Source organism: Mauremys reevesii, linkage group 8 (genome assembly GCF_016161935.1).
Source record: "Mauremys reevesii isolate NIE-2019 linkage group 8, ASM1616193v1, whole genome shotgun sequence".
Taxonomy (NCBI): Eukaryota; Metazoa; Chordata; order Testudines; family Geoemydidae; genus Mauremys; species Mauremys reevesii.
In genome coordinates, this window is record NC_052630.1 from 89,864,239 (window position 1) to 89,891,520 (window position 27,282).

At 38.8% G+C, this 27,282-nt stretch overlaps 3 protein-coding genes across 6 annotated transcripts in view; 2 read left to right on the forward strand and 1 right to left on the reverse strand.

The window, feature by feature from the left end:
* SERBP1 (SERPINE1 mRNA binding protein 1) overlaps positions 1-13,589 on the forward strand; it is a 34,606-nt gene extending 21,017 nt beyond the window's left edge. For both annotated transcript variants that reach the window (XM_039485005.1, XM_039485004.1), the window contains exons 8-10: positions 2,110-2,283; positions 3,464-3,502; positions 4,796-13,589. In XM_039485005.1, coding sequence (XP_039340939.1) covers positions 2,110-2,283; positions 3,464-3,502; positions 4,796-4,852 — 270 coding nt within the window. In that variant the 3' untranslated portion in view covers positions 4,853-13,589. The remainder of the gene's footprint in view (positions 1-2,109; positions 2,284-3,463; positions 3,503-4,795) is intronic.
* Positions 13,590-16,148: 2,559 nt separating this feature from the next.
* The window catches only part of IL12RB2 (interleukin 12 receptor subunit beta 2), a 31,155-nt gene continuing 20,021 nt past the window's right edge, over positions 16,149-27,282 (reverse strand). For 2 of the 3 annotated variants that reach the window (XM_039485034.1, XM_039485033.1), the window contains exons 11-17: positions 26,903-27,091; positions 25,764-25,865; positions 25,523-25,678; positions 21,261-21,398; positions 19,646-19,733; positions 18,562-18,661; positions 16,149-18,253 (exon numbers count right to left, since the gene is read on the reverse strand). In XM_039485034.1, coding sequence (XP_039340968.1) covers positions 17,708-18,253; positions 18,562-18,661; positions 19,646-19,733; positions 21,261-21,398; positions 25,523-25,678; positions 25,764-25,865; positions 26,903-27,091 — 1,319 coding nt within the window. In that variant the 3' untranslated portion in view covers positions 16,149-17,707. The remainder of the gene's footprint in view (positions 18,254-18,561; positions 18,662-19,645; positions 19,734-21,260; positions 21,399-25,522; positions 25,679-25,763; positions 25,866-26,902; positions 27,092-27,282) is intronic. The other variant, XM_039485035.1, reaches the window with a different exon arrangement.
* The window catches only part of C8H1orf141 (chromosome 8 C1orf141 homolog), a 126,850-nt gene continuing 124,125 nt past the window's right edge, over positions 24,558-27,282 (forward strand). Inside the window, exon 1 of the mRNA XM_039485037.1 lies at positions 24,558-24,692. The gene's annotated coding sequence lies outside the window, so the exon portion shown is untranslated. The remainder of the gene's footprint in view (positions 24,693-27,282) is intronic.

Consider the following 27,282-nt stretch of genomic DNA (forward strand, 5'->3'; position numbering starts at 1 on the left):
ACAGTAAAGCATATAAATATATGATATATAACTCTTCTGTCCATGCCTGGTGCCTTGCTGTGTATCATGTATGACCGTTTCATAACTAGAATGTTTGCTCCCCACAAAATTACAACCCTTTGCTTCCTAAGTGTCTGCTTGTCTGCTTCTTTCATAAGTCCCTCTTTTTTCATACTATGCCTTGTACACAGAAGCCACCTCCCTGAGATAGTCCATAAAGTTATTTTTCACAACCCACCTCAAGACCCACTTCACCTGTGATGCCTACAGGAAATCATCAGCTGATAATGGCGAGATAGTGCCAGAGAGAACTGCTGATGTTTGTTCATACTTAGAACAGCTTTCAAAATGAGGTGGAAAGAGATGCAACTTCAGCTACGAGAATAGTGTAGCTGAAGTCAATGTAACTTAGATTGACTTACTTCGCATCCTCGCGGCACGAGATCGATGGCCGCCTCTTGCCCTGGTGGAGTTCCGGAATCGACGGGAAGCGTTCGGGGATCGATGTATCACGTTTAGATGAGACGCAGTACATCGATCCCCGATAGATCGATCACTACCCGTAGACGTATCCCAAGCCATGCATAAAGTGTGCCGGTATAATCATATGTTCTTATTACTATTTCCCTCATTTCCCTTCTGTTTTTTTACTCTTTTCTTAGTTTGTCTTAAATTAGATTGTAAGTTATTTTGAGCAGGGACAGTATCTTCATATATGTTTGTATAGAGCCTAGCACAGTGAGGCCTTCCATGATCCTCACAGTGGGGCTTTTATGTGTACCGCGGTTTACTAAAACTAGATTCACTTTCTGATGTGGTATGCAGCCTCTGGTTGTTCAAGCCGTAATGTGTATTCCCCTCCACCCCCCCGCCCCCCCCCAAACATAGTAGGAAATGATTGATCTGAAGTCGACAAACATTTATTTTAACTTCAGTAAAAAGGGGGGGGTTATGGTTTCTTTGAAATTAAATTATTTAATGTTAAGTGATGCTGACAATTGCTATTTATGGTTCTTTCTTCTGATAAAATCTGTTTTTTGAATAAGCTAACTTTTGATAAAACTCATTCTTCTGGTAGGCTACTAAGTTTTCAGTTTCAGTAAGCACGTTTCAGGAAGCCAGCTCAGAAAAGACACACGTAAATGGCTTTGTAATGTTGATACAGTTTTCTAGACTTCCCACTGGTTTTGGTTTTTTTTTTTTTTTTTTAATGATTAATTGTATTTTGTATGTGTTTGTTAATAACACCCCCAGCCTTACTGACTTGCCAATATACATTTTGGTTCTGGAACTTAGGATTCCTAGACACAATAAATGCTGAATACCTTGGGGGCCAGCTAGCTCCAGAGATAGATAGAGATATATTTTTTTAGTAGTACGCACTAATACGGCACAAGGTTAGGGCTCTTGTGTAATTTTCACTATAGCTCATGATACCAATTTGTTCTTTATTTAAGCATGGTATGTTAGCTGCCATCATGGTTGCAATATATTGTGTGTAATCTAATCCATTGGCCATTTGGGGCAATGGTATGGTGGGTGAAGTACTATAAAACTTGGCTTTAGCTAGTACAGAGGGATATGCAAATAGAGAAAGTTAAAAAGCAGTCATGTTAAATATGCAAAGGTTATTGACACTGAATAACAATTGAAATATAAAACTAGCAGGAGTCCTGGAAGAGGAAAAAGAGAATAATAGAAAATGAGATTCAGTATTGCCTTTTTATTGTTTTTAGTGAGAAAGATATGGATGTTAAGTAAATTCTTTCAGTTCTGTTTTCAGAAAAGCTAAATCAGCATTTGTTCCTTTAATGGAATACAAAAAAAGATCTAGGAATAGCCCAGTGTGTTCCATTTAAAGTTCTTTGGGTAAATGTTTCCTTTGCTGTATGCTAGCTTGTATGTTAGTGGAATTTCTGTATTATTCAAACAAAGTTGATATATTTCTCACAAGGAGAAGAAACTGCCAGTTTCTTGATCTTAGACTCTGAACGTAGCATACTTATGTACTTGCTTAAAGCTAAGCTCATAGATAAGTGATTGTAAGAGCAGGGCCTTAAATCGGAATTTTTTTGTAAGTGGTGGTGGATGCTTTCATTTTAATTTTAGGCTCATGCTGAAGACTCTGTAATGGATCATCACTTCCGTAAACCAGCAAATGATATTACGTCCCAGCTGGAGATCAATTTTGGAGACCTTGGTCGCCCCGGACGTGGTGGCAGAGGTGGTAGAGGTGGCCGGGGGCGTGGTGGAAGGCCCGGGCGTGGCAGCAGAACTGACAAGGTAAGTAATCTGCTTAGATCCACAAATTTATTTTCTTTTTAACAGTCTTTCCCAGCAAATTGGGTTAGTAAATCATAAAGCTTCTCCAGAAATCTCTGCCATTTTTAGAGACGCCATTATTTTTAACATGAATAGAGATCATTGTTCTAGTAGTCCATCCTTGTTCCTCCTGTTGGAGCGGAGAAAGAGCCTGTCACAGCTAGGAAACACATAATCAGCACTTTTTAGGTACTTGCATGCTAATTGTGCAGTTTATCCCTGTAAGTTTCAAGTAAACTAGTTTTCTACTAAACTTAAGGATGCAACTTGGCAATGTTTTCATTATTGGCAAAATTGACCCTAAAATGTTAGTATCTCTCTACAGGGATTCTTTCAGGTTTCATTACAGGTTACACAGTGCCTAGGAATGCTTGGTCATCTCTAATTGTCTATATTTTCCTTGACACACAACTCAGAGTTTATGGTTGCATTTTTTCCATTGACTCAAACATATTCCAGAAGATGTAAATTTTCCTCTAGAAAAGTATGCAAAGTTAGCAGACTGTAGAAACCAGGTCGTCTTGTTTTCACCTGAAATACTACTTATTCCCTCTACCTTTTCTTGTCCTTGGTTGACTTCCGACATTACTGCTTTAGTAGTTTCTATTTTCCTGGTTTCGGCAACAATTCTCTCACTAGAAAGCGAAAGCACCTAGGGCTTATCTGCATTAGAAGAACTGTACCAGTGTCACCCTAAAGCAGATCATCCCTACTATAGATACAGTATGAGCAAGTTAAGTTGGTCATTTAACCAATTTAAGTACATCTGTGCTAGAGGTTTGCACCTTTAAATTTATTTAGTTGCAGCACTGGTGCAATTTTTCAAATGTAGGCCAGCTTGTAGTCACTCCTTATTCAAAATACCTTGCTCACTTGCACCACTCACAGAAATCTGGTTTTCTTTTCTCTTCTGCATTAGCTCATCTTGGATGTTTAGATTTAGTAGTTAGGAAATGAGTCTACAAATGCAGTTGAATTGGGTTTTCTTTCCTTAGAAGCACTCCCAAAATCCAGGTATTTCTTGTTCTAACTTGATACTCCAGCATGACATCTAATTTCTTTGACTGTCTTTGTGATGGCATTCTTGAAGGCTTTCAGATCTTGCAGCTATTTTGTGTTGACTTTGTGTGTTTCCTTCCAGTTGGTGAAAGAGTTTGACGTGATCCACACACCCAATCAGGTTGGTGATTTACAATGATAGTGTTTTGTTTATTTTACCTTTGAATTAGGCTAGTCTATTATGGAGACCATTCGTTTCTGCGTGGATTGGCTTTTATGGCTTATCTTTTAGTTTTCATGGAATGGAAAAACGGGAGGGCTAGAGACTGGCATAGCAGATCCTTGCCCCACTGATGTCCATACTCCCAGCAATAGAGAGGAGGGTGGGTGGGGGTGTGTGTGTGTGGTGGGGGGAAATAGGGGACTGCTTTCTTGCCTCTGTCTTATATTTGGCATTTCTACCCTTTCTGTTTGTTTGAAATTCCTTCTTGCTTGTAATTGCAGTTTGGATCTTTGGAACATTGGGCTGAGGTTGAAGCCTCTTTATTCCTAATTGAGTCATTACATCCTTATTCAGGTGCAGCGTAGCAACCTTCATAAAAGATGGTTGAAGATGTGCTTAAGGGACTCGTTTGTTTTTTGTGGGTTTTTTTTTGTAGTTCAGCTTTAGCTTGCCAATTGTTGCTTGATGTATTTCAACTCTAGTGTATGTTAGAACAGGTTTCCACTTGAACTCAGACTTGGGTTTAACAGAATTCTATTCCTGAAAAACTAGTCTTGTTTAAATTCTGTGAATTTCCAAGAAACTTATTTTTCCCCAGTTCTATTGTATATCTCTGTGTTGGCATAAATAGTTACAGATTTTAAAGTGACAAAATATTTACATTTTCATCTATGAATTAAAAACTATACAGTCAACACCACTGTTGTGACCCATCCCTTCATGCCACAATAAGACTTAGAATTTGTGTCAATATATCACAGGTTGTCACTTTGTTCATGTCTAAAGCTGTACTTCTAATAGAATGGGATCAACCATATATGTAAGGTGTTCCCCCCCCCCCCACACACACACGTTTTATACCTTTTGAAAAACACATGGCAGTATGAGAGAGATGTACTATAACTATAGTGAGGTGTGAACATGGTTAATAGATGCCCAAAATGGATAACTGAGTAGTGGAGTAGCAGTACTAAAATGTTAGTGTGAGAGATCTGACAATACTTAGAATAATTCTCAGTATGATTTACTGTGGGGAAAAAATCATAGGAAATTCCAGTAATTTTATTTTGACTGTTTTATATACTACTTTGAACACCCATTGTTTGGCATTTTAGTCACTTTTCTTAACTTTAAGCTTCCAACTTGCTAGACACAAGTGTACTATGCATAACATTTAAAAAAGATGAAAACTGTAAAGATTAAAAACTTTGTGGTTCTCCAGTTAATTTCTATAATATGTTTTTCTTTCAGTCAAGTGCTTCTGCTCCTGATGTAGATGACCCAGAGGCTTTCCCAGCTCTGTCCTAAACTGGATGTCATAAGCCAACTCTGCCCTCTCGCTGGGCCCTCCTCTACGAGGCTTGCATGCTTAAGGATCCTAAACAACTAAGAAATTTAAAAAATGAGACTGTCATTCATACCATTCACACCTAAAGACTGAATTTTATCTGTTTTGAAAATGAACTTCTCTCGCTACACAGAAGCAACAATATGGTAGTCAGTTTTGTATTTAGAAATGTAATGGTAGCAGGGATGTTTTCATAATTTTTTCAGAGATTATGCATTCTTCATGGATACTTTTTTGTATTGCTGCTTGAAAATATGCGTTTCCAAACTTGAAATATAGGTGTGAACAGTGTGTACCAGTTAAAGCTTTCACTTCATTTGTGTTTTTTAATTCGGGATTTTAGACGTTTTCTCCAAACTACAAACTGGTTTTTAAATATTGCACACTATTTCTGTTTCCTTTAATACCTACTTAGCAGATTTTTATCAACCCATGGTCAGTTGGGATATGTAGGATTTAATTTGGCAAATTGTTAGTACCATGTGGAATACTATTCTGGAATACTTTAATTTAGTTTTTAATACTTAATTTCAGACTGGGAAAAACAGTCATTTTTCATCTATCTTTGGTAGTTTGTTGTGTATGCAGAATCTTTATACAAAGTTGATATCAAATACTTGAAAAATAGTCAAAGCACATTGGTTTATAGTCAAATACCTGCATATCGATCCAGCAGTGATGTGCAGATGATTGGTCTAAAAAGTTTTTTAAAACTATATTACACCTTTCACTCACCCTTTTTATCTTTTATTCCTTTCTCCTTTCAACAAAACTAGATACTTTATTGGTAAAAGTTGTTTATCCTACTTAATATTATTCTTTGGGAAAGTATCCTCTAGACTGGGGTAATTCTTTCTGTTCTATAGACTGGGAGGTGGGAAAGGGAGCATCATCTATTTCTAATGCAGTCTCTTTAAATTTAATTTGGACTATGGAATTTTGGCAGTGCAGTATGATTATATAAATACATCACCATCTGATGTATTTACACACTGTTCCATTAGCTGCAATTCTTGTTCTGAAGAGGAAAACAAAGAACACCATCTAAGTCTGGGAGGAGAATATTTGACTCCTAAGTCAGAGAACAAATCCCTTCAAAAGGAGACATCTGGTCTGCATAGGATACAAACCAAAAAACCTTTTGCTCTAAATTTTGTTCTGAATTTTTGCTCCATTTCTTCACCCTTTGGTCTCTGATTACTCGCTGACAAATAAATGTTTTTCAGGGGGTGATTGTAAGAAGACCCGCTACACCCTGTAGAAATTCCTTCTAGGTTAATTTAATCCCTGTGAACAGGAACATTACCACTTTCCAAATATGAAAGGACTTGAGAGAATGACTAATAAAAAAAAAGATTTCTTAGGTTTTTTTCTTTTGTCTGCAGCATTTGTTAGGAGACTAGAAACCGGTTGCTCATTTTATTTAATGATTTATTCTTAGAGCAGCTTATAAAATATTTGTAGTTTCTTAACCAGGTAGATAGAAAACAAATGGTAATGCCCTATTTTTTTAAAAACTGTATAGGACAGGCAAAAAATATTGGAAACCTTTGGATATGAAACTTCTGCTGTTTAGCTGGCCTGCTTTATCTAAACTATTTTCTATCCAAAAAACCCCAATACACACTTGTGCTGATTTAAACAAACGTTAATACCATTGGATTAGACTCTTGTAGTGCACTCATTTATCAGTTTAAAATAGTTGGCTCTGTGAAGGAGTAAATTTTTCCAAACAGTGGCTAGTAACATTTTTTGTTCCTGGATCAGACACTAAACATGTTTTACACAGGTGCTTAGCATTGGGGTATTCCAGTTCCTGGCACCAAGAGGTAAATCTTCATTAATTACTTTTGCTCCCTTTGCGATTGCACATTCCACACCATGGAATGTGTTGAAGGTTATAATGGCATCTGTCCATTAGGAATACAACTGATAATACAACTGTGCAAAAAGCTTGATTTCCAGAATCATTTTAATTGAAAAGCTTTTGCTGTAATAGAACCCCTTCCACCCAAACTATATCTTTGTGCTCTCCACCATGAATCTTAACTCTTTATCCAGACTACTCCTGTGCCAGTCGAGCATTTTGAGCCTTGCTACCCTGACATTGTCACAGAAGTCGTCTGCCTCTTTGCATATCGGAGTATAGAGCAATACCTTGAATAACATGTCAGATAGAAGACCCCTTTTAAAGACAGCCTGTACATAAAGTTGGTCCATCTGCTGTTCTGATAGATGTAAATTTGCTTCTTTTAGTCCATTTATGTCAAGAACTAAAACTGTGAAGTTATCTCTCACTAATATTAGTGGGTGTTAACTGACGTAAAGGTTTATTTTCATGCTCTTTTTAAAATGTCCTGAAAACAGACATAAGAATCCATTTAGGTTCAGGCGTCTCTTCTAGTTTCTGTCCCAAGTATTCTAAATCTTATGGTGGTAGTGCCCTGGCATGTCCATTGCCAGCAATGGGACTTTGGGTAAATGTCTCCCTCCATTGAGTAGTTCCAATATTTGCTATTGATGAGCTTCTCTTCAATAACTTGTCTTGTCCTCTTGCTTGCTCATCATGCTGCCATGCTATGACCAGAGCTTATTCATATTTAAAAAAGCTGGGTCAGAACAGAAAAGTTCACTCAACGTTTGTGGAGGGAAATGGACAGAATCACAATACAAATTGGCTTATGATTGTACTAATTCAAAGGCTTGAGCATGAAAGTTCATCTTATAACCTGAATACCATTGATCCTGGTAGAAAATATTAAGATTGATAGATAAATACAAGTGTTGGCCTCATGGAAAAGGGCATAAACTATTTTAAGGAAAATTAAACAAGGATAAAAAGCCTTTTTTTGTGGATATGGTGTCTGCACCTGTTACTTTCAAAGAGAAGAGATTACTGTCATTTGACCCAATACCTTTTGCCCAGTGACATTGATTTGTATATCCATGTCCCTTAATAAATGCAGTACATATGCATAGGACTGACACTTCCAAGCATTTTCTAACCTATTTTATGATTGATTATAGGGGTAGCGTCAACTTCATTTAGCCTCAGTATCCCTCCCACATCTACATTTATTTACACTTGAAAACTTGCTAGTTGTAAAGTTAAAAGTTACCACTTTTGTGTGATGTGATAACACACAATGCAAGTCTGCATAATGCTCTACAAGAGCATTAATGGATGCACAGATTCCTGCTGATGTCTTATGATCCTGGTACACTGATCCATACGCCAAGGCTGCTGTGTTGGCTTCTGCAATAAAAACAGCAAAGGAACAGTCTTGCTAGTGAAATAAAGAAAAGTTGGGGAAAGAAATGTTTTATTCTCACGAGCATTTATACAGACTATGCAGTTTAAGTACCTTACCTCTGGGTCTGAATGTGGATTTTATGATTGATGCTGATCAATTTTTCAAGCTTGAAACGGGGCTTTTAAGCAAGTTTCACATTGAAACTGACTACTGGGTCAACAGACTAAATAGAGCTTAAATTCTATAATAGCAAAGAATATATTAACTGCTTAATTACAGTTACTGATGCTGGACTTCTAGAATCAGCTAGCTGTACGTGAAGTGGTGGGCAGCATTGTGTAAAGCCTACGTGGTTGAGTGCTGGGAGAATGTCAAATAAAATAGCTGTTTTTAGACTCCCATTCTCAAATGATTTATAATACAGGCATCTAATCTGGTTGTGGGAAGATGCCGTAAGGTACTTACCCTTAGGTACTATTTTTTCTTTAACATGCCCTACCAGAATCTTCTACCAAAGTTATTAAATATACAGCTCTTGAAAAGGGAGAGATCTTCTTGGATGTCATAGCCAAATACGTTGTTTTCCCTGACTGTTAAGTCTAATGATAAACCATTGGACCCACAGGACTGAAGACCCTTGCATGTACTCCAGGCTGTGTGTTGCTGATAGTAGTTGTCAAGCAATAAGCTTTTGGGACCTGAAAGTGAAGCAGATAGGGTAAAAAGCTGGTAGTATTTCCTTAGGGAGAAAAAGTGTTTTCTGTTTTGCAGACCACTTTCATTAGAAAGGGGCCCTGTATAAAGCTAGGACAAAATTCAAATGTCTGCAAGGCTGCCTGAAGCCCACGTGGCATGATGGTTTAAATCTACTTTGTTCACAGGGGAGCTTTCAGTTCCATTGTAAAGATTGCTGTTCCTTCAGAACAAATGTTTGTCATGGCTTAAAGCTATTTTCATTTTGCCTTCAGCAATCTTTAAATTTGATATAGAATAAAAGAGCAGCGATTTCTGTTCTTGTCACTAGTGAAGTAGTTGCAGTGCGCACTGCTCTTATAAACAACTGGCCATCTGCTCAGAGGCCTGGGACTATTCGAGCTCTTCCAGGGTAAGGTGCATTGGCAGTCAGAAGAGGCTTGCAGAACACCACACGCCTGCACTACTTGGTTTAGCCTAAGGACAAAAAAGCGGCGGTCGCACTTTGACTTGCTGTAGCCTCATAGGCCACACTTACACGTGAGAAGTCAGTGCTCTCTAGCAACATTCCTGCTCGCTGCTGGCTGGAAATTCAGTGGAAACTGCAGGTGTTCAGCATCTATGACATGCATTTTAGACACTCAAGAATGAGAATTCTGGCTTCAAATTTGAGGCTTTTAGTCTACCAGGGTTTCAGGCAGCTAGGTCATTATATGATAGCTTCTATTCAAAGATCAAAGTATTGTTTGCTGGCCGCTGTGCTTTTGAGCTGAAAAACTATTGTGCTATGTGGCCTCATATATACTTGTCTTTTAAATGTATTTAGCAGGGACTATAAATACTAAAGGTTTTTCATTTTTATTAGCTCTGCTGCAAAACAGTGCTGGACATATACCTGTTACGCATGTGTGAACAGTTTAAAATGAAATAAGGCCATTTATTGGATATAATGACATAAAGCTACTTCTGTTTCTGAGAAAATTTGTGCACCAAAGTGTGTAAACATTTGAAATAAGTTTGGCCATTAGTCTTCGATAGGGCCAACCTGCTGCTTAATAGTGCCAAGTGTGGGTGGCTTTACTCTTGCCAGCGTTAGCACTCTCCGTTCATAAACACTGAATTTTCCCAGTGTTTAATGGTGGAGAGAGTATACCAGTGACATGGGATTGGTCATAGTCTATTGCAGTTGAGTTAAATTAACATGTGATCAGTATATTAAGCAGCCTTTAAGATGTGCACTTCAGAGAGTTCACATTGCCTGTTGTAATTTACTCTTTATACAGAACACTGAATAAAAATAAAGACTTGCCTGTTCTCTCTCTGATCACAAGGCAACAGTTGCCCAGTTTTTAAAGTCAAATTGATTAAATCCAAAATGAAATACTGGAATTACAAGATAAAATGGCAATGAGAAACTTGCATGGCTACATAGAAGAGTAAGAAAGTTAAGGAGAAAAGAGGCTGAATTGTCCATTGCTAGTGGTAGTATAAGATAAACATGCAGTTTCTGTCTGTCCCCTTCAAGGCCCTTCCTCCTAATATCACCACAAGTCACCATGTTTTGTGTTTGTATATTAGAAGGGTCCTGGTCCATGACCTGGTTTCCTAGGCGATAATACAAATCTGTTCGAGAGTTCAAATAGCTTTGTTGTACTCAAGAGAAAATGCTTTTATCAGTAGCAGCACAAAGGTGATGGTGATACTCTCCATTGCAAATTTTTGTGAAACTTCACCGAGCAAGCAAGTTCTTTGGGAATGAAATGACCAGTGTATTGCTGCATTTGTTTTCAATTGCTATGACTGTCTCCACCCTTAGCTATGGTTTGGCCATCCTAACTGCAACAATAAAATGAATATTGAAAGTGATCCTAGTGATCTTAAAACACTTGCTTATCATGACTCCCAGGATCAAATGGGTTGGGGCGGGGGGAGGATCCAGGTTCCTCCCACTGATATCTGGGGATTAGAGGGAATATTCTGATCAGTGCTAATGGTTTGGGGCATAAATACCTTGCATGTCTGTGGGAGTATACACCCCCAAACACAAGTGGTGGGCTAGGCAGTAATTATGTAGCTACATTGGCATAGGTGGGGAAGCTTGCTTTCTGCCTTTCCTTCATCTGTATATTGTGGATAATTTCTACAACCTGTCTTATGGCAATTAGAGTGAAGTGTTTTGACAATAAGGGTAAGTAACAGTTGCCATCAAGGGAGCACAATACACTTCACAGTATAATAAATAGCCTTAGAGTAGAAATAACATTCCAATTGTACCATGCAGAAATGCTAAGGGGCTTGGCCAGGGTGACACAGTGAGTTGGGGATAGAACTTGTCTCCTAACTCCTGGTACTGGGCTTTATATTAAGCTATAACAGATAGAAACTTTGTGAAGCTCTTGACACAGAGAATTAATGTCCAGTTGTGTAGTTCCTCTTCTAAGGCTTGTGATTGCCTGATCTTTTGTATTGGAGTGGTGGTGAAGTCATTACAAAGCTTTGAAGATTTCCCCAGCACTAAAGCACATCACTTTAAATTCCAAATTAAAAAGCAGACTGGAAGAGTTGTTTAAAACTGTGCTGTCCCCATTTTTCATAGCAGAGCAGCCTAAAATATGCATAGGAAAGACGTTTAACCCTTGTATGATTTGAATGGATTAGAACTTTTTGCTGATGGCCATTATCTGTTAAGTAAGCTATAAAATGAGGTTCTTTTTTTTGTGTGTATTCCACACTATTCCAATGTGCCTTTTTGTGGTACAGTTATTTTGCTGAAAAGTTTCTGGAGCTTCTAATTGTGTGTAATCCATTTTCCTGTTCCCAGATTTCCTTCCAGCTCTGAAAAATTGCCTCTCCAAATGACGTAGAACCCTACCTCTTAAAGGCCAGCAGACTCCGGATCTCCTGAATGTTAGTTCAAGCCCGAATTAGGTGTAGAAAGGAGACAATGAGGACAAGGTTACTTATTTTTGCTTCAGTTGCAATTGGCAGATGTTCAAAAATAGACTTTAGAGGCGCTAGACAAGCTTTGTGGTATATTGGATTGAGTTGTCATTCATTGATCAGATATTAAAACCTTAGGTCAAATGTCTTTAAAAGTGATTTGTAATCTTTTCTACCTATAAAGGACCTTTCAACAGTGGGGGAAGAATAAATTACCAATTCTAATTTTGAAGTTCAGTGACTTATTGCAGAGTAGCAGAAATGTGTAGCACTGAAATAGTAATGTTTGAGAAGAGATTGGTTACTTGTGATCAGACTATTGTACAATTTAGAGATGGAAAACATCAGCTGGAATTTTTCAGGCCACCCACTGCAAAGGTAGGTTATAGATAGGTATAGTATCCATTTAATATTTTATCCTGATGTTAACCAAAAGGCCAAGGAGGAACAATTGTTGAGGTAGTCGAGTTGGTCACATTAAGTCTTGTCTACACAAAGGAATTACTGATTTAGTTAAATTGAGGCAACTCCCTTGTGCAGACACTTCAGTTAGAGTACAGACCTTAGGCCTAACGCTGCAGCTTCTATTAGTATTGTGCCATTCATCTGGTACAATATGTACTATAGCAGTTTGTGTACATTTTTGTCAATTTTATTCCTCCCTCAGACTTGCTTGTTATAGACGTGTGGATTTATACCAAAGCACTTTTTTTAATATATTGGTTTTGCTACCCAAATTTAGAACTGTGTTCTAAAAAAAGACTAATAAATATGATGGAAATGGACTTTATTCAAGAATGTAGCGTTATATCTATGACAACTGGCTAGATTTACTTTATTTGTATGTAACCTATTTTCATGAGCTTAAATTATATTCTTGTTCATTAAGATGCCTTGATTAGTTGTATGACGGTAACATATGCACATTTCTAATCGTATGACAGACAGAATTTGATGTAAGACTCTTAACTGAGTCTTATTTTCAGCCAGGGAATAAAGAGGAACAAGATGACAATTTTTCAGAAGGGATTGTAGTTAAAAGTACAAAATTTATTTGAAACCCCGTGGGAACCATTTCAGAGGTGATCATAATTTGGCTATTGGAATTCAAATTTGCTTTAAAATGTTTTAGAATACATATTTGTACAAAACTTAGCCTTTTGTAATTTGGGCATGGAAAACAAAATAGTGTCTTAAACTAGGCGCTATATATATATTTATATATAATCATGAACGCATGCACACACACCTCATGATGTAATAAGTATATGTGTATAGACAGACAGTGTCCTGCTTGAGTACAATAAATGACTTAAAAGAAATCTTGCAGGCATTGGAGCCTAATTCTGCTGCTAATCTGTACAGCAACTGGAAGGGGGCTCCACCTAAGAAGTGGCTGCAGGCTCAGCACCATAGTTTGAACTTCTCTTCTCTCTTCCAATTCAAAAAAAAAAAAAAAAGCTAAATAGCTAATTTTCAATATGTACGTTATTTCACATATACAGCCACTAATTTCATAAAAGCAATATCAAAATATTAGACTGATATATAAGACCATAAGATAATTAGCAACAACAAAATACTATCTTCTGTTTTGATGCTTGACTACAGACCAAGTGCAATGACTATAGGGAAATGTGTGTGATTGTGTTTCATGCAAAATCCACAGGAATGTCATGACAGATCTTTTGACGTTGAAAACAGATGTGATAGAAACTTAACATTATGGACCCTATGTTAACAAAGAGGCAATAGTTGGAATAAAAAGTCTTTTGAAAATCTGCAGACAAATAAAGGGCTTCCTCCCTGACCTGCAAGAGTTACTTGAGTAGGTCCTTCACTTCTGAGTACAGATGCTATGTTGGTCTCAGTGGAAAAAGCTATGGCCCAAATGCAGCAATCTTTTACAATAATGGTGCATTTCTACTACATGGGGTGGGTAGGGAGGGGTGGTGGAATTCTTTATCATTGCTTTGGGAGTATAGATCTCTTCAGATTCACTGAGGATTGTTTCCTCAGGAAATTAGAAAATAGCATGTCAACAGAGACAGTTTGGGATAGTATTGAAATAGTTGCCATGCAACATGCTAAAATCTTAATCCATTTGTTGAAGCACTTGCTTTACCTGCTTTGAAAGGGGAACTGCTGTTATAAATGGTGAGTAAAGAAGGTCAAAGGAATGCATTAAAGGTAAGTCAAAAATCTGAACTGCTTCAGATCTGCTTGAAATGTCTACATTTTAAAAAAACAAATACCTCATATTAAAAACTCCATCTGTGGCTGTAGCCCAGAACGTGTGATCAGTCATACGGTAGCTAACAAGTCAGTATCGAATGGAAAAGAAGATTATGTGAACAAAGCAACTTAGTTTTCAAATTTCCAAGATTTTAAGTGAATAAAATCATAGAATGTATAGAAAATATTTTAAACTGTATCTAGACTATTTTAATAAACAGTCAAAGATTTTGCTGTTGGTAGATTCTTGTTGCCTGTTTCTTCATTCCTGGAAACTATTCCTACTACCTGCCATTGGTTCACTCAAAAAGGCAATCTGACTTTTGCTTAGTGATTCATATAACCTGCTGCAAAAATGTAGTAGGAAGCCCTTTCTCCAGTTACCCATGTACACGTGTAACACAGTGGACAATAGCACCACTACAGTTAAAGTTGAGACTAGCGCACTGCTTAACCGGGGCAAAAGAAAAAATCAGCAAAGTGCTCTAAAATTGTGCTTAATTCGATTGCCTTGAAGTGAACTGTGCTTCAGCAAGTCTCAGGGTGTGGTCTAAAGCTGGAGTTTGAGCGTGGCGTTTGTATTCCTTAAAAATATAAAGGCCATGTGACCTTAATTTCACAGTGGTTTTTTTGCTCATATTTGGGACTCAAAATGGTGATTCTGATTCACCCATGGCCCTGAGGATGTCACATGGGCCGCAGCTGTGTGCTGATTGGGCTGTGGGTAGAGAACCACTGGTTTAGAGACAGAGAGGGCAGTTGAGAAATGGATTTCTCTGTATCTCTGTCCATGTACAGGTGCAAGTAGACAAGTGCCCAGAGCCATCTAGAAGCCGGGGCTGGTAGTTTCTGAGCAGATCAGTGTTTTCCTGTGGGCTGCAGAGTAAGTTTCCATGGTAGTTGGAGTCATAATTGGAGAACTGAGCCAATCAGCACTCAGGGAGAGAAGCTATAAAATAGGAGTATGAGACCACCCAGTGGGCTCACTGTATGATCCTGATGAGATGATACATAATGGTGTCTCCTGGAGTCAGAGGCCAGGTCCTAATGTCTGTGATGACTTTGCCAGGGTCTTGCACCCAGTAGCACAGCGCCTGGGGCCCTCCATAGGATCAAGCCCTTAACACCATACATGACCTATTTGTGCCATATTTATGAAGCTTGATCTCAAAAGTTAGAATCGGGGGGAAATATCCTTCTTCATATAGCAAAACAGCCTTTAACTCAAAATTTTAGGTAGCGGGTCCACCATGGATTCAGCATATTTATTTAAAATTTTTAAGAGATTATCATAAGTTTAGGCTTTAACATAATTAGCATTCAATTCAGATTTCATTTTAAATAAGTTTTTTTTTCCATCTAGAATTTAAATAAAAAATCAAATTGAAATAAATTTTTTTCAAAAGAAATAGGGTTTTTTTTAAAAAACATCAGCCTGGTCAGGGTGGTTCCTCCTCCTCTCCTTATGGTGCTGCTCCATCAGAGAAGCAGCCCCTGTTGTGGTGATCCCTTACGCACATAAGGGACAGTCCTCAAAACGGAGAAGAGGAGTGCTAAGGGGCAGGGAGGGAGCTGTCCAACCAGGGAGACTTCTGGGACTGTAGGAGCAGGGGAGTCAGAACCTGGAGCCCCTTCCCCGACACTCCCTCTGTCACATTCTGGGGTGCAGTCCAGGCCAGTGAGGGGTTGTCACCACCTCCCTTGTAGGCCTGGCTGCCTCACAATGTCTTGCTGCTGCCACTCCCAACCTGGGCCACTACCAGCATGTAGGTCACACCTTGAGTATCTGGGCATGGCTGTAGCTGGTCCAACAGCTCTGACTCCAGCAACCTGTCAGCAACACTCCAGTCACACTCTGGCTTTCACCAAACTTAGTTACAACCTGCAGGTGACCCCAATGCACTCCCACTCCTGGATTTTCCCAAAAATGTGTTCTGCAACGTCCAGCCCTCTCCTGGACAGTTCAGACAGTATGGTTTATTGCTCTTGTAAAGAGTCAATATTCAATTTAATTAACTGAAGTTACCAAACAGCACTGGATTGGTTTAGATTAAAAATAAAACAATTTTATTAGCAAAAGATAAGATTGTAAGTGAATTCAAGTATGAAATAAAATGAGATTGTTACAAGCAAATAAAAATGAAACCACATGTCTAAAACTTAAGGTAGCAAATTTTGGTTGAAGGTTTTGTTTTAAGGTGGCCTTTCTCACACCCGGTCTTCCAGCAATAGGGGACTGACCCTTTTCTTGGTTAGGATCTCCCAAAGGTGCTTGTGCCTTGGTTGTCTTAGCTGGAAGATATAGCTTGGGTGTCTCTACCCCATTCTTTTACCTTTTGAAGTGGATTTACCTTGAACCTTTGAAGTGGATTCTTCTGAGGGTCACTCTTCAAAGTAAAGTTCATTCCATCAGTAAAGGAGAAGACATGGAGTCCATGCTTTCTTCCCCTACTTGTTTGCTGAAATCCAAATTCTTTTGTTTCCTGCCATCTTCTCCCCATACTGTCTTGAAGACCCTGTTTACATCTTATACGTAAACTGAGGTAAACTCACACTTCTTTACTTAGAACAGGCTTGTTTAATAACTTTTGCCTAGGCAGAGCTGGTTAGTTTTGGAACATGTGCTAATATCAAATGGGGAATTCACAACTTTACATATAATGTTGCTACATACATTTCACATGATAATTTGACCAGCGAGTTACTAATTTTCAAATGATACCTCACAAGGCATAGTTTGTACAAAGATTATTACAGTGATGTGTAAGGTGTGAATACAGAGATGCTTTTGATCAGTCTCCCCTAAAATAATCTCAGCCTTCAAAGATGGGGGGGCACCATTTAAAGTCAATGAGAGGGGGTTGTGTAGATCTGCCCTCTGTATTCCTTCGTTTTCAAAGGTTTCAGTTTAGCCACATTCTGCGCAGGGATGGGCAGCCTTTACCCCACATCAGTGGTGATCGCAGCCCTCCTCCCCCACCCTGCTTTGTGTCTGTAGTAATCCCACACACAAGTACATATACCAATTTAAAAAAACCATGCAACTCTCACTAAATTTTAAAACCAGTAAGGCACTGATTCAAACAGAACCATTTAAGTATAAGGGACTTCCACCTTACTTCAGCTTTGAAGGCAGTGTCACCACCAGCAGCGATGCGAAAGAATGGCGAATTGAACAGTTGCAAAGGTGTAAGATGGATGCCTTATCTCCCTCAAGTCTCAAGAGTTATTCATAGCTGTGGGTACAATGTGCGCAGTAAGGGTCCTGTCATTACCCCCCCCCCCCCCAAAAAAAAAGCTTCTCACACACACCCAGAATACATTCAGTGCCATTTCCTCCCTCAGAGAACCTATGCTCTACCTTAAAATGGAACTTTTGGCAGTTAATATATAAGTATGCTCTGCTGTAAGAACTCAACTTCTTATCTGTATGAACACGTCACCTACCTCAAAGGCAGGTTCTCACAAGATTCACACAAGAAAGAGGTGCAAAACATATACTATCTCACAAAGACACAAAACACAACTCTAACCATGTGTATGTTTAGATTTTACACCTTTCCTTTAAATTACATGAAGTGGCTGAGCTGGTACTATTAAACTAAAAACAATAATTTTGTGATTTGTGTATTTGACTAAAGTGCACAGAACCTGGCCAGAATACAAAAAAAACGGACATACAAACTGGACTGCTTAGTCTGTGAAAGAATTGCAGTCAATTTTTACTGCATCCAAAGTAAGTTTCCCTCCACAAGAAAACATTGGCATCAGAAGAGAAGTTGTTGGGAAAATGGAGAAGGATTTGCATTCAAATTCATTGCTTTCTTCATTTGTGTCCATAATGGGAGACAATATGTTTGAAGGCAAATAGTTCACAGTCATGTCTGCAAGTGGATTGGTAAGGTACTCAGAAACCGTTTGAATTTGCTCTGTTTCCTCCAGTACTACTTTTTTGTACAAGTAAGGCAGGTGACACTTATAATTGTCTTCATCATCTGGTGTGCTGGGGGCCAAAGGTTTGTACTCAGAGTTCTTTTCAGTGGATTCCTGTTTCTCAAAGCTGTTTTCTATTGTTTGCCAATCATGACCTTCACTGTTTTTAATGTTGTTGAAGATGGGTATGTCCTTGAAAGCCACTGGTTCCCTTTTTATGAAGACTTCCTCTACTTCTATAGTTTCAGGTTCTTCAAAACTGCTGAAGTAGCTTAGAAACTGATTGGAATCCAAGTTCAGCTCATTCTGATGGGTGAGGAAAAATATTCATTATTCAGACAGTATCTTCTACCCTGTCAAAATGCGAATAGCTTCTACACAACATCCTTTCTAATACTGCTAATCCTAACAGGGACAATGCAGAAACTTACTTTATCAGGCTAGGTGATAATCTTAACAGGCCATAAGATTCACAAAGTAGTTTCCTGCAATCATCCCACTGACCATAAATTCACACTTTTTTTTGTACCAAGAGATTATGGACACGTATGGCCAAAATCATTTTTAAAGTGAGCATGACAAGCTTAGTATAACAATTTTAAAAGGTGACTTACCTCTACAGAGGAGTACTTTTTAGCCCATGTTGAGTTAGCTGGGTCTGGAATGGCTTTTCTGTACCACTGAGGTACAAGGACAGAAAGGAGTGAACATAATCTACAAACAAATGGAACATGTTGGCATTAAAATCATGATTGCTAATTCCTGCAAATGTAATGGCTTCAAACTATATTGTAAACATCCTCACGTTTTAAAACTGACACATTCAGTTGGGACACCACACAATGCCAAGATACCAAATAATTGTGTTTTGCTCAGTGTAGACTACTTTAGTCTGGACCAGTAGAAATTCCAGCCTGCCAGTATTTGGTAATTTGCAATTTACCATGTTGGAACTTGTAATAAAGCAATTTAGTTTAAGCTCAATCTGGACACTTCTGATATAGCTCCAAACTTTCTGGTCTCTGCTGTTAACATTTTGTGGTGGTCATTGAGTCAACAAGGTAGTAGATAATCTACTTTGCCTTTTACCTTTAAGCATATCTTTAAAAAAACAACAACAACAACAAAACGGCCCCTGTTAAGTTTTTAAATGAATTAAATTTGGAAGGTAGCTGATATAGGGAAATCCTTTTGGCATCAAAACTGTTCTGTAGCAGCAGATAATTAGAGAGCTCTTCTGTTCTATAAACTATATTTTGTTCTGGTCTCTAGATATCTATTATATCCTTGGTGTGTGTTGCTTTATGAAGACAAATCCCTGCTCTTAAGAGTTTTCAGTCTAAGGGCTGGATTCTGTTCTCAGTGAAGTTAACAGGTGTCTTGTCATTTATTTCAATGGGAGAAGGATTAGGTCCTAAGGGTTAAACTTGGGAGAAAAAAAAAAAGTATATATCGGGGGGGGTGGTGTGTGTGCACATTCTCGATTGGTGCATTTCTGAACCTGCATCTATTTACATGTACAAACACCTAACTTTGTGCTGTTTTTTATTGAATATCATTTATGCAATTTTTTGGCATCTTGTAAGTTACAGGTAAAATTTCAAAGAAGTTTAGAACAAGTTGTAAAAAGACAGTATTATACATTCTAAAGAGAAAACGACTTTATTTTTGGAGTTATGATAAAAATAATTCACTTACGCTTTTTGAACAGATTGCACAAAGCAAATGCAGGCTGAAATACCGAAGAAGATGCAAGCAGCCGAAACAATAATCCATTCAGAAGAACCTATAAATCCAGCAAATCCATGTTGATAAACAGCAAAAATCAGGTTTTAAATATGCTAACTCAACTGTGTGGATGGTTGAACTATGATAGTCCTGGGGTATGCTCTCTTGCTCATAAACTAAAAAGAACTGAGTACATTTAAGAACTGGAATTTGGCACTGCTGCTAAGAAAAAAAGAGTACTTTGTAACATGGGGCTCTTAATTTGGCAATTTCACCCAAAACTGATTGTCTAATATATGCAGCCCTTTAACCTTTGTCTTGGGCCACTGCACTTAACATCGACATATGCAGCAAATAAACACAGAGTCAGTAAGATGGACTATGCTAGTGAACGCTAAGCTAGGCAGAAAAGCTTTAAAAAGTAAATATACTATGTTGTATCTGTGAAACACTCAAAATTAGAGCTGGTCAGGAATTTTTTTTGACAGAAAATTCAATTTCTACAAAATCAAAATTCATTAGGGGAACATGTTGATTTTGCTGAAGTCTTTAAATTTTTTGTTAGGGAAACTAAAATGAACTATTTTGGTTTAGATCAACCCAAATCTGAATACTTCAGTTTGTCGAACTGAATCACAATATTTCATTCGGGGTCAGTTCAACATGAATCTGTGTCTGCTGCAGCTGCCACAGTGCCTCATGGGAACTGTACTAGGGGTGCCTCATGCCCCCATTCTCTACAGGTCAGGCTCCCTACCTGGACATCTCCAATGATGCACCATGGCCTCTTCTCTGAACTACTGTGGTACATGATGGGAGTCACATAACCACTGTACATTGTAGGACAGCTGACAAACCAAAATGAAACTTTTTGATATTTACTAATCAAAATTCTTCTGAACTTACTAGTATATATGTAAAATTTTGTTCTTTGACTTTCCGTCCCAATTTGGGATGAAAACAAATTTCAAATATGGGAATTTCCTATGTGTTTGAAAGTCCGATTCTACCAGCTCTAGTCATAAAATGTAGAAAGGGGTCTGACTTTAACTGGCCTACACACACAAAGGGGGAACTTCTGAATACAGAAAACCTCTGAAATAGCTGAAAATTACAGCAATTCAGAAATAATACTATTTTATTTATTGACTAGAGTCAGTGGGAATTTTGCCATTCACTTCAATGTGAGCATAATCAGTCCCTACTTTAACCCTAGCTTAAATATGTAAGTAATAATGAGGCCAATGGGACTGTTCATATTGAAGCCTGTGCCAAAACTCCTCTTACCTTCAGTGAGGTCTAACACTGCTTGCCTTACTTATGTGAACAGTCCCACTGGACTCAAATTACTACTTGCAAATCCTATTTGTCTCTACAGGTGTCTTGGGGGAAGGCGGGCAATTGGAAGAAAAAAAAACATGCACAATTTTATAACCATCTGAAAATATCCAATTATTTCCTCTGTAAGGATGTACCTACTCCTGTTCAATCAAAATCTGTGTGAAAGGGCTGGGGCAAGGGATAGGCTTAGGTGTCTTTCTGCTGGCTCCTCACACAAAGGTCTTAAGATGAAGCTATTCATTACTTTCTAGGTAAACCAGTTCCTCGTTCCCCATAGGGCTTTCTCCAGCCATGGTTGAAGCTGTCATCCACAAAACGTAGTTCACACCACGCTGCAAGTTTTTGATTAAAAATGAATTTCTGGAAGTCTCTTTATGGATGACTGAAAAGAGGAAAAAAAGAGAAATCAACGAAGAATCCAGTGTTTTTATTTCTCTTGCTTAATTTTAAAGAACTGAACCCTCAATTCTCCATGTCACTTCTTTCTCCCTCCCTTTCCTTGTTCTCCGAGTCTTGTCTTCACTGCTTTCTCCTGCTCTTGGCTACCTATCTTTGTTTTTCTTCATAACCTATGCTCTGAACAGGCTTCTCTTTCACCAAGTGTCCTGATTTCTCCTCTAAATCTCTGTGCAGCTTCTTTCATGAAGCTTTTCCAACCCAGACCTCTGTCCCCTTTGCCCTTTTGAATCTGAGCCATTGTCTGAATTAGATCATATGCTGCTCAGGGTAGGGACTATGCTTGCCATGTTTGTTAAGCACTATGCATGCTTAAAGGACTCTGTAAATAACCATGTCCTGTACATAAAGAATTTAACAGTACCATTTTCTGCCCTATTCTAACGCGTGTGATTGCTAAATTGTAAAGGAACACTAAGCCCAGACTAGTAGCATTCATATTTGAGCAGCTACTTTTACTTTTTATGCTCCTGCAATGAGCTCCAAGAAGGATGGACTCAAATTCCCACACAGAGCCCTACTTCAAGTCAGTGCAGCTCCATGTGGTCACAGAGATCTGCCTAGGCAGCATTTGTAACGGGGAGGGAAGACAGGTTTTCAAATTATATACACCTGCTTTCAAGTGGGGCTGGAGCAGCAGTGGTCAGCCCCTGCCACAGAAATAGCAGCGGGGCTAGAGCAGCTGCAAGTCCTGGCGACACGCAGTTTGTCCCGCCTCCCCGCAGCATAATTTAGTAAAAGTCAAGGACAGGTTGTGGGCTTCCATGAATTTTTGTTTATTGCCTGTGACCTGTCTGTGACTTTTACTAAAAATCACCTTGATCGATCAGTCCTTCAGCCCTTGTACAGCTTACGCTGATCGCAACACATCTTCCATTCTTCTCATGTCCTGGCCTCCCTTCTCCCTGTACGGCCGTATCTTTTCACAATAAAATTTTCCCATCTCTTTGGAGGTCGGCCGAGTGGTTGTTTCAGTTCCCGTGGGTACCACTTGGCGACAGCTGCAGTCCATCGATTGTCAGTGAACCTCGCTATATGCCCGGCCCTTCAGATTTTACTATGCCTGCTCTCAAGGACGTCTTGCACTCCACTCTGTTGTCTGATCACTTCTTTGGGGACTCGGTCACAGATTGAAATTCCCAGAATTCTTCTTTCCATCGCCCTCTTCATGACAGACAGTTGCTGCTCTTCTGACTTCATCAGCGCCCATGTTTCGCTGCCGTACAATATTGCTGGCAGTATTGTTGAGTTGAAGAGGCTGGTGTGTGTTCCCTTGTTGATCTTTCCTTGGCGGACATCCTTGACAGAACTGAATGCACACCAACCTGCTTTCTTTCTTCGCAAGAGTTCACCTTCCTGATTGTGGCACATGTTAATTTCTTGGCCCAAATAGACATATTGCTCAACTTCTATTTGTTCTCCCTTGATTTGTTATTTGGGCTTTTGGCATGGTATCAGATCACATATATTTCGTTAATTTTCAGTCCAACTTAGCTGCTTTTTGTGTTGCATTCTCGCAGCATTTTCTGTAGTTTGATACTATTTTTGGCCATCAACACTTACTAAAAATACTGTGACAAAATCTTAGCCTTACCAATGATTCATTACAGGTTTTTCTGAATGTAAAAAATCCCTGCCAGTAGCTCCAAATGGATCAGAAGCCCCCAGATCACAAGCTGGTCTCTTCATAGGATTAGGAGCTAGCTAATAGTTGCTCATTGAACAGATCCCTAGTGAGTGTCATTTTTAAGCTTTATTTTATTAAACCTCATTAAAATCCCTTATGGTAGCAAAACTATTCCTCAAACTGTGAACGTGGATGTAAATCAGTGCAGACGTTGGCATGTTTTCTTCTAGACAATAGCTACTGCCCTGTTACAGTAGTACACAAACACCTCACAATCTTTTAATGTATTTATTCTTACAACACCTGGTGAGGGAGGGGAGTACTACTGGCTTTTTTTTTTTTTTTTAAACTGCCAGGGTGTTGAGGCACAGAGAGGCTAAATGACTTGCTCAAGGTCATACAGGAATTCTGTCAGAGCAGGCAACTGAACCTACGTGTCTCAAGTCCTAAGCTAGTGCCCTAGCCACTCTCATACTTCTCTGTGTTAGCTATTTGTGTAGAAATAAACTGCATTTACATAAGGAAGAAAAACAACTTGATAAAGTACAGAGGACAAAATTAAAAACTAAACTTGCTCCTATAAAATTACTTTAAAGGTGAATGAGAGTGTGGTGTGTTTTTTTTCGGTTGCTTCTTTCCAATTTTTTTTTTTAAAGGCCTGAATACATTTTGTCAGGAGGCTGTTGGGAGTGAGGGGAGGGGGCTTGGCCTTTGTTTTTTAAGTGTGGAAGTGATTTTTGCTTCTTTTTTTCCCCTCTTTCTTAGAAACAATAACTCTTCCCTCGGTGTGTTGGCAGAATTCTTGGATGCCTCAGAAATGTGAACTGGGAGGGTTCTCATTCCATAATGGAGGAGCCAGCAGGCCCAATCCTTATCCAAGAAGTTTTCTCCAATTCTTTAGTTAAAAGGGGTGTTGTTAAAAAAGAAACAAACCCATAGTTTTAAGCAGTGACTATAAACTGCTTCCTCTCTCAGGCTCCGATTCTGCAAACACTTACATTCTTAACTTTACTACTATGTGCTGTCCTATTGATTTCAGTGGAACTACTCACAATAATAAAGTTAAAAACATGCATAAGCAACATCAAGGTCTCAATTAGGTTTCACTTCTGTGGTATCTCTGATGCCATAAACTTACTACTTCTCTGGTCACACAAAATACCTGGGTAGATGAGACCTGAATTTCATTTAAAGGAAGTCAAAAGAAACATGCCTTGTAGGTCATCTCCATACGTACTTAATGAGCAGAAGACCCACCCCAGCATCATGGAGATACTACAGCCTGAGATTTGTGGCCTTTCCACAGTGATTAATTGACCTAATCTTATGCACAGGTGCTGTCAATAAGGAATTTGAGAGCAGAGAAAAAAGTGAAATTTAGGGTTGGTTTAGTTACAGTGTAGAAGCTGAGTCTATATCTGAGCTATAGCAGAAAATAGAATCAATAATAAAAAGCTGCTCTGTAAAGACAAAGATGTTTAATTGGGCAGGAGACACTTGAGAGATATAGTGTTATAAAACAATAAAGGACCTTTCAGTTGAAGTGATGCAAGTAGGAGTAAGGAGAACAGAGCATGTGTGGCTGCAACAGAGGTAAGTTTTTTTTTATTAGTCTTGAGAACCTAGCAAGTATACAGAAGAATTAACACTATTGTGGGTGTAGTAAGACATATATTATCCTGCAGTACAATGATTACTAGATACTGCCTGAAGATTGGATTTTTTTTTTTATCCTCAGGGTATCACTGGTTAGAGGTGAAAGATCACCCTCGCCTCAAAAGATGTTTGTGAGGTGATGTTTTGAAAGGCATGTTTGTGTTTTAAGAACTCTCTTGTTGCAGTGCCTGGATACAACTGAGAAAGGAATGTATATGGGTTTGTTTCTTCTGGGAGGGGGTGGTGGATATAGGAATTACAGTGTTCATGGGATAATAGATGACTTGCACAACAAGAAAGTGGTGTGTGTGTGTGCACGTGTGCGCTGAATAAAAACTTCATTGATATGTGTATATCCTGACTGACTTCTGAGTAAATCTGTTACCTTATCCAATCTATAACTAAAAGGGACTACATCAATGACTGTTAAGTAGATAATTCAAGGGTAGCAGTGTGCACAGATATCAAATTGCATTAGTTTATTCTATTTTTGTCTTGCTAATACAAGTGACACATTTTTAAAAACTGACTCTCCAGTCCCTTCTGCAGATACTTTTAGTAGAGAGAGGCTCAAACCAAAACTTGGAATTGGTTGGCTCCAAACTCTGGGGAAGTTCAGCTCTGGAGCCAAGACTTGTGGCTTTGGGGCTCATGTGTATCTTTCTAAATGCGTTTTTTCCTCTTACCTAGAACAGTGGGGTTCATATTTTCAATGTCCTGTAAAAGAACAGGGTTTATGTTCTGCTTATTTTTTGCCAGATACCTACCATAAACTTTAGGGCCTTCCTCTGAGTTTTTCTTCTGCAAGTACATATTGTAGCTAATGATACAGCCCATTTGCTGGTGGCCTGGGATTTCTTCCCATGAAACCCAAACACCATCTCCTTTTACTGCTGTATAAACCTGGGGACCAGCTGATGGTGCTGCAAAACACAATATTTTCTTTTTAAGGACAAATGTTCAGGCTAGTTTAAACAAAATGTCTCAAACTGAATAGCCAGAGCTTGCCTTCCTGTTTCGAGTATCCTCTAGCTGAAGCCACTCGTCCAGCTCTGTTCCTATAAAGTGCAAATACATTGATGTCGTAGCACACATCATGCTTTATGTTCTCTGAAACAAGAGAGATCAGACATGTGGTCAGTTGAAATATTATTAACCCAATTACCTAACCATTTAAAGTGGAGACTAGGCTTCAATTTTATTGCATATATTCTTCAAATTGAGCAAGAGGCTCTTCATGTTCTCCTCTCTGGCAGCTTTGCATCATCTCTCTGTTTGTGTAAATAGCTTTAATGTTTGTGAAAAATGTCAAGCTAACACTCCTGAAGACTGAAGTCTTTTACATAGCCATCGAGTGGGTATAGCATGGGCCACCACAGTGGAAGAAAAGTCTGAGGAAAATCTCTTCAGCCATTTTTGAGTAATGGGAAAGCAGAGGAGTAAACAAGCTGTTACACAGTTCACAGTTTTAATATATATGATTGATGGCTGCTACAGCAAAGTCAGATTGGAAGCAGTGCCAGTGATGGCCTCCTATCCCACATTCATAACCATGGAATATGAGCACCTCCCCACTAGAAGGGTCTCTGGGGGTTGTGAGATGCTGCTAGTAACTCGCTCTCCTTCTGGAGAGTACAAGATAGTAGCATGAGCTTGCTGGTTGTTTTCTGGTCTACTCCAGAGACAGCAGGGTCCTTACTCCTGAAAGGCCTAATAAACCAACAAGGTACAGGACCAGTACAGTATATTGGAAAGACTATTTATAGCAGTAATGAGCAAAGTACTACTGCCTAGATAGTCCAAATCAGCATACTTTGTACTGATTCTAAGTTCCCCTGTTAATCTGTTTCAGTGTTCAGACTTTGTGTAGCACTGTTCTTAAATCACCGGGAAGGGACTACTACTTATGGAATGAGAGAGAACTGGCACAGAACAGCCCATTTACCAGTTACAAACATACAAGGAGTCACTGACAGGCTAACCTAGCGCAACTAAGATTATTACATAGCAGCCACTAACTATTTTTAAATGCTTTAAATACTGTAACTGTTCAGCTTGGGCTAGTAGAAATGAACAGTGAATCAGATGGTTCCTAACACACAGCTTTCTAATTGGAAGGAGAATCCACTTCTAAACTGTACAATTACCTGATATTATTGTGGACAAATTGGATGCTGGAAATTTTATCCAGTTCAGATGGGTTTCAGGGCTGCCTGTCTTTGCCCATTCCACTATATATCCATTGAAGGCTGCGGATTCAATGGGAGGCACCCAAGTGACAAAGATGCTGTTATTCCCCATTGGTGTAACAGAGACGCTCTGCGGAGGAGGTAAATCTTAAAAAGGAGAGAGAAAAAAAACACACACAAGTTGCCTGTAACACTCCCTTAAACAATATCACTTATTTGAATCTGTTACTCTTGGTCTGTTGTATTTTGACTTGGTAGATTGGATATGTGCAGTTGCTGCCTTTCTTCATCTTAGTGCTAAAGAGTGTACAGAATCCTTCATCAGAGGGACAAGCTCT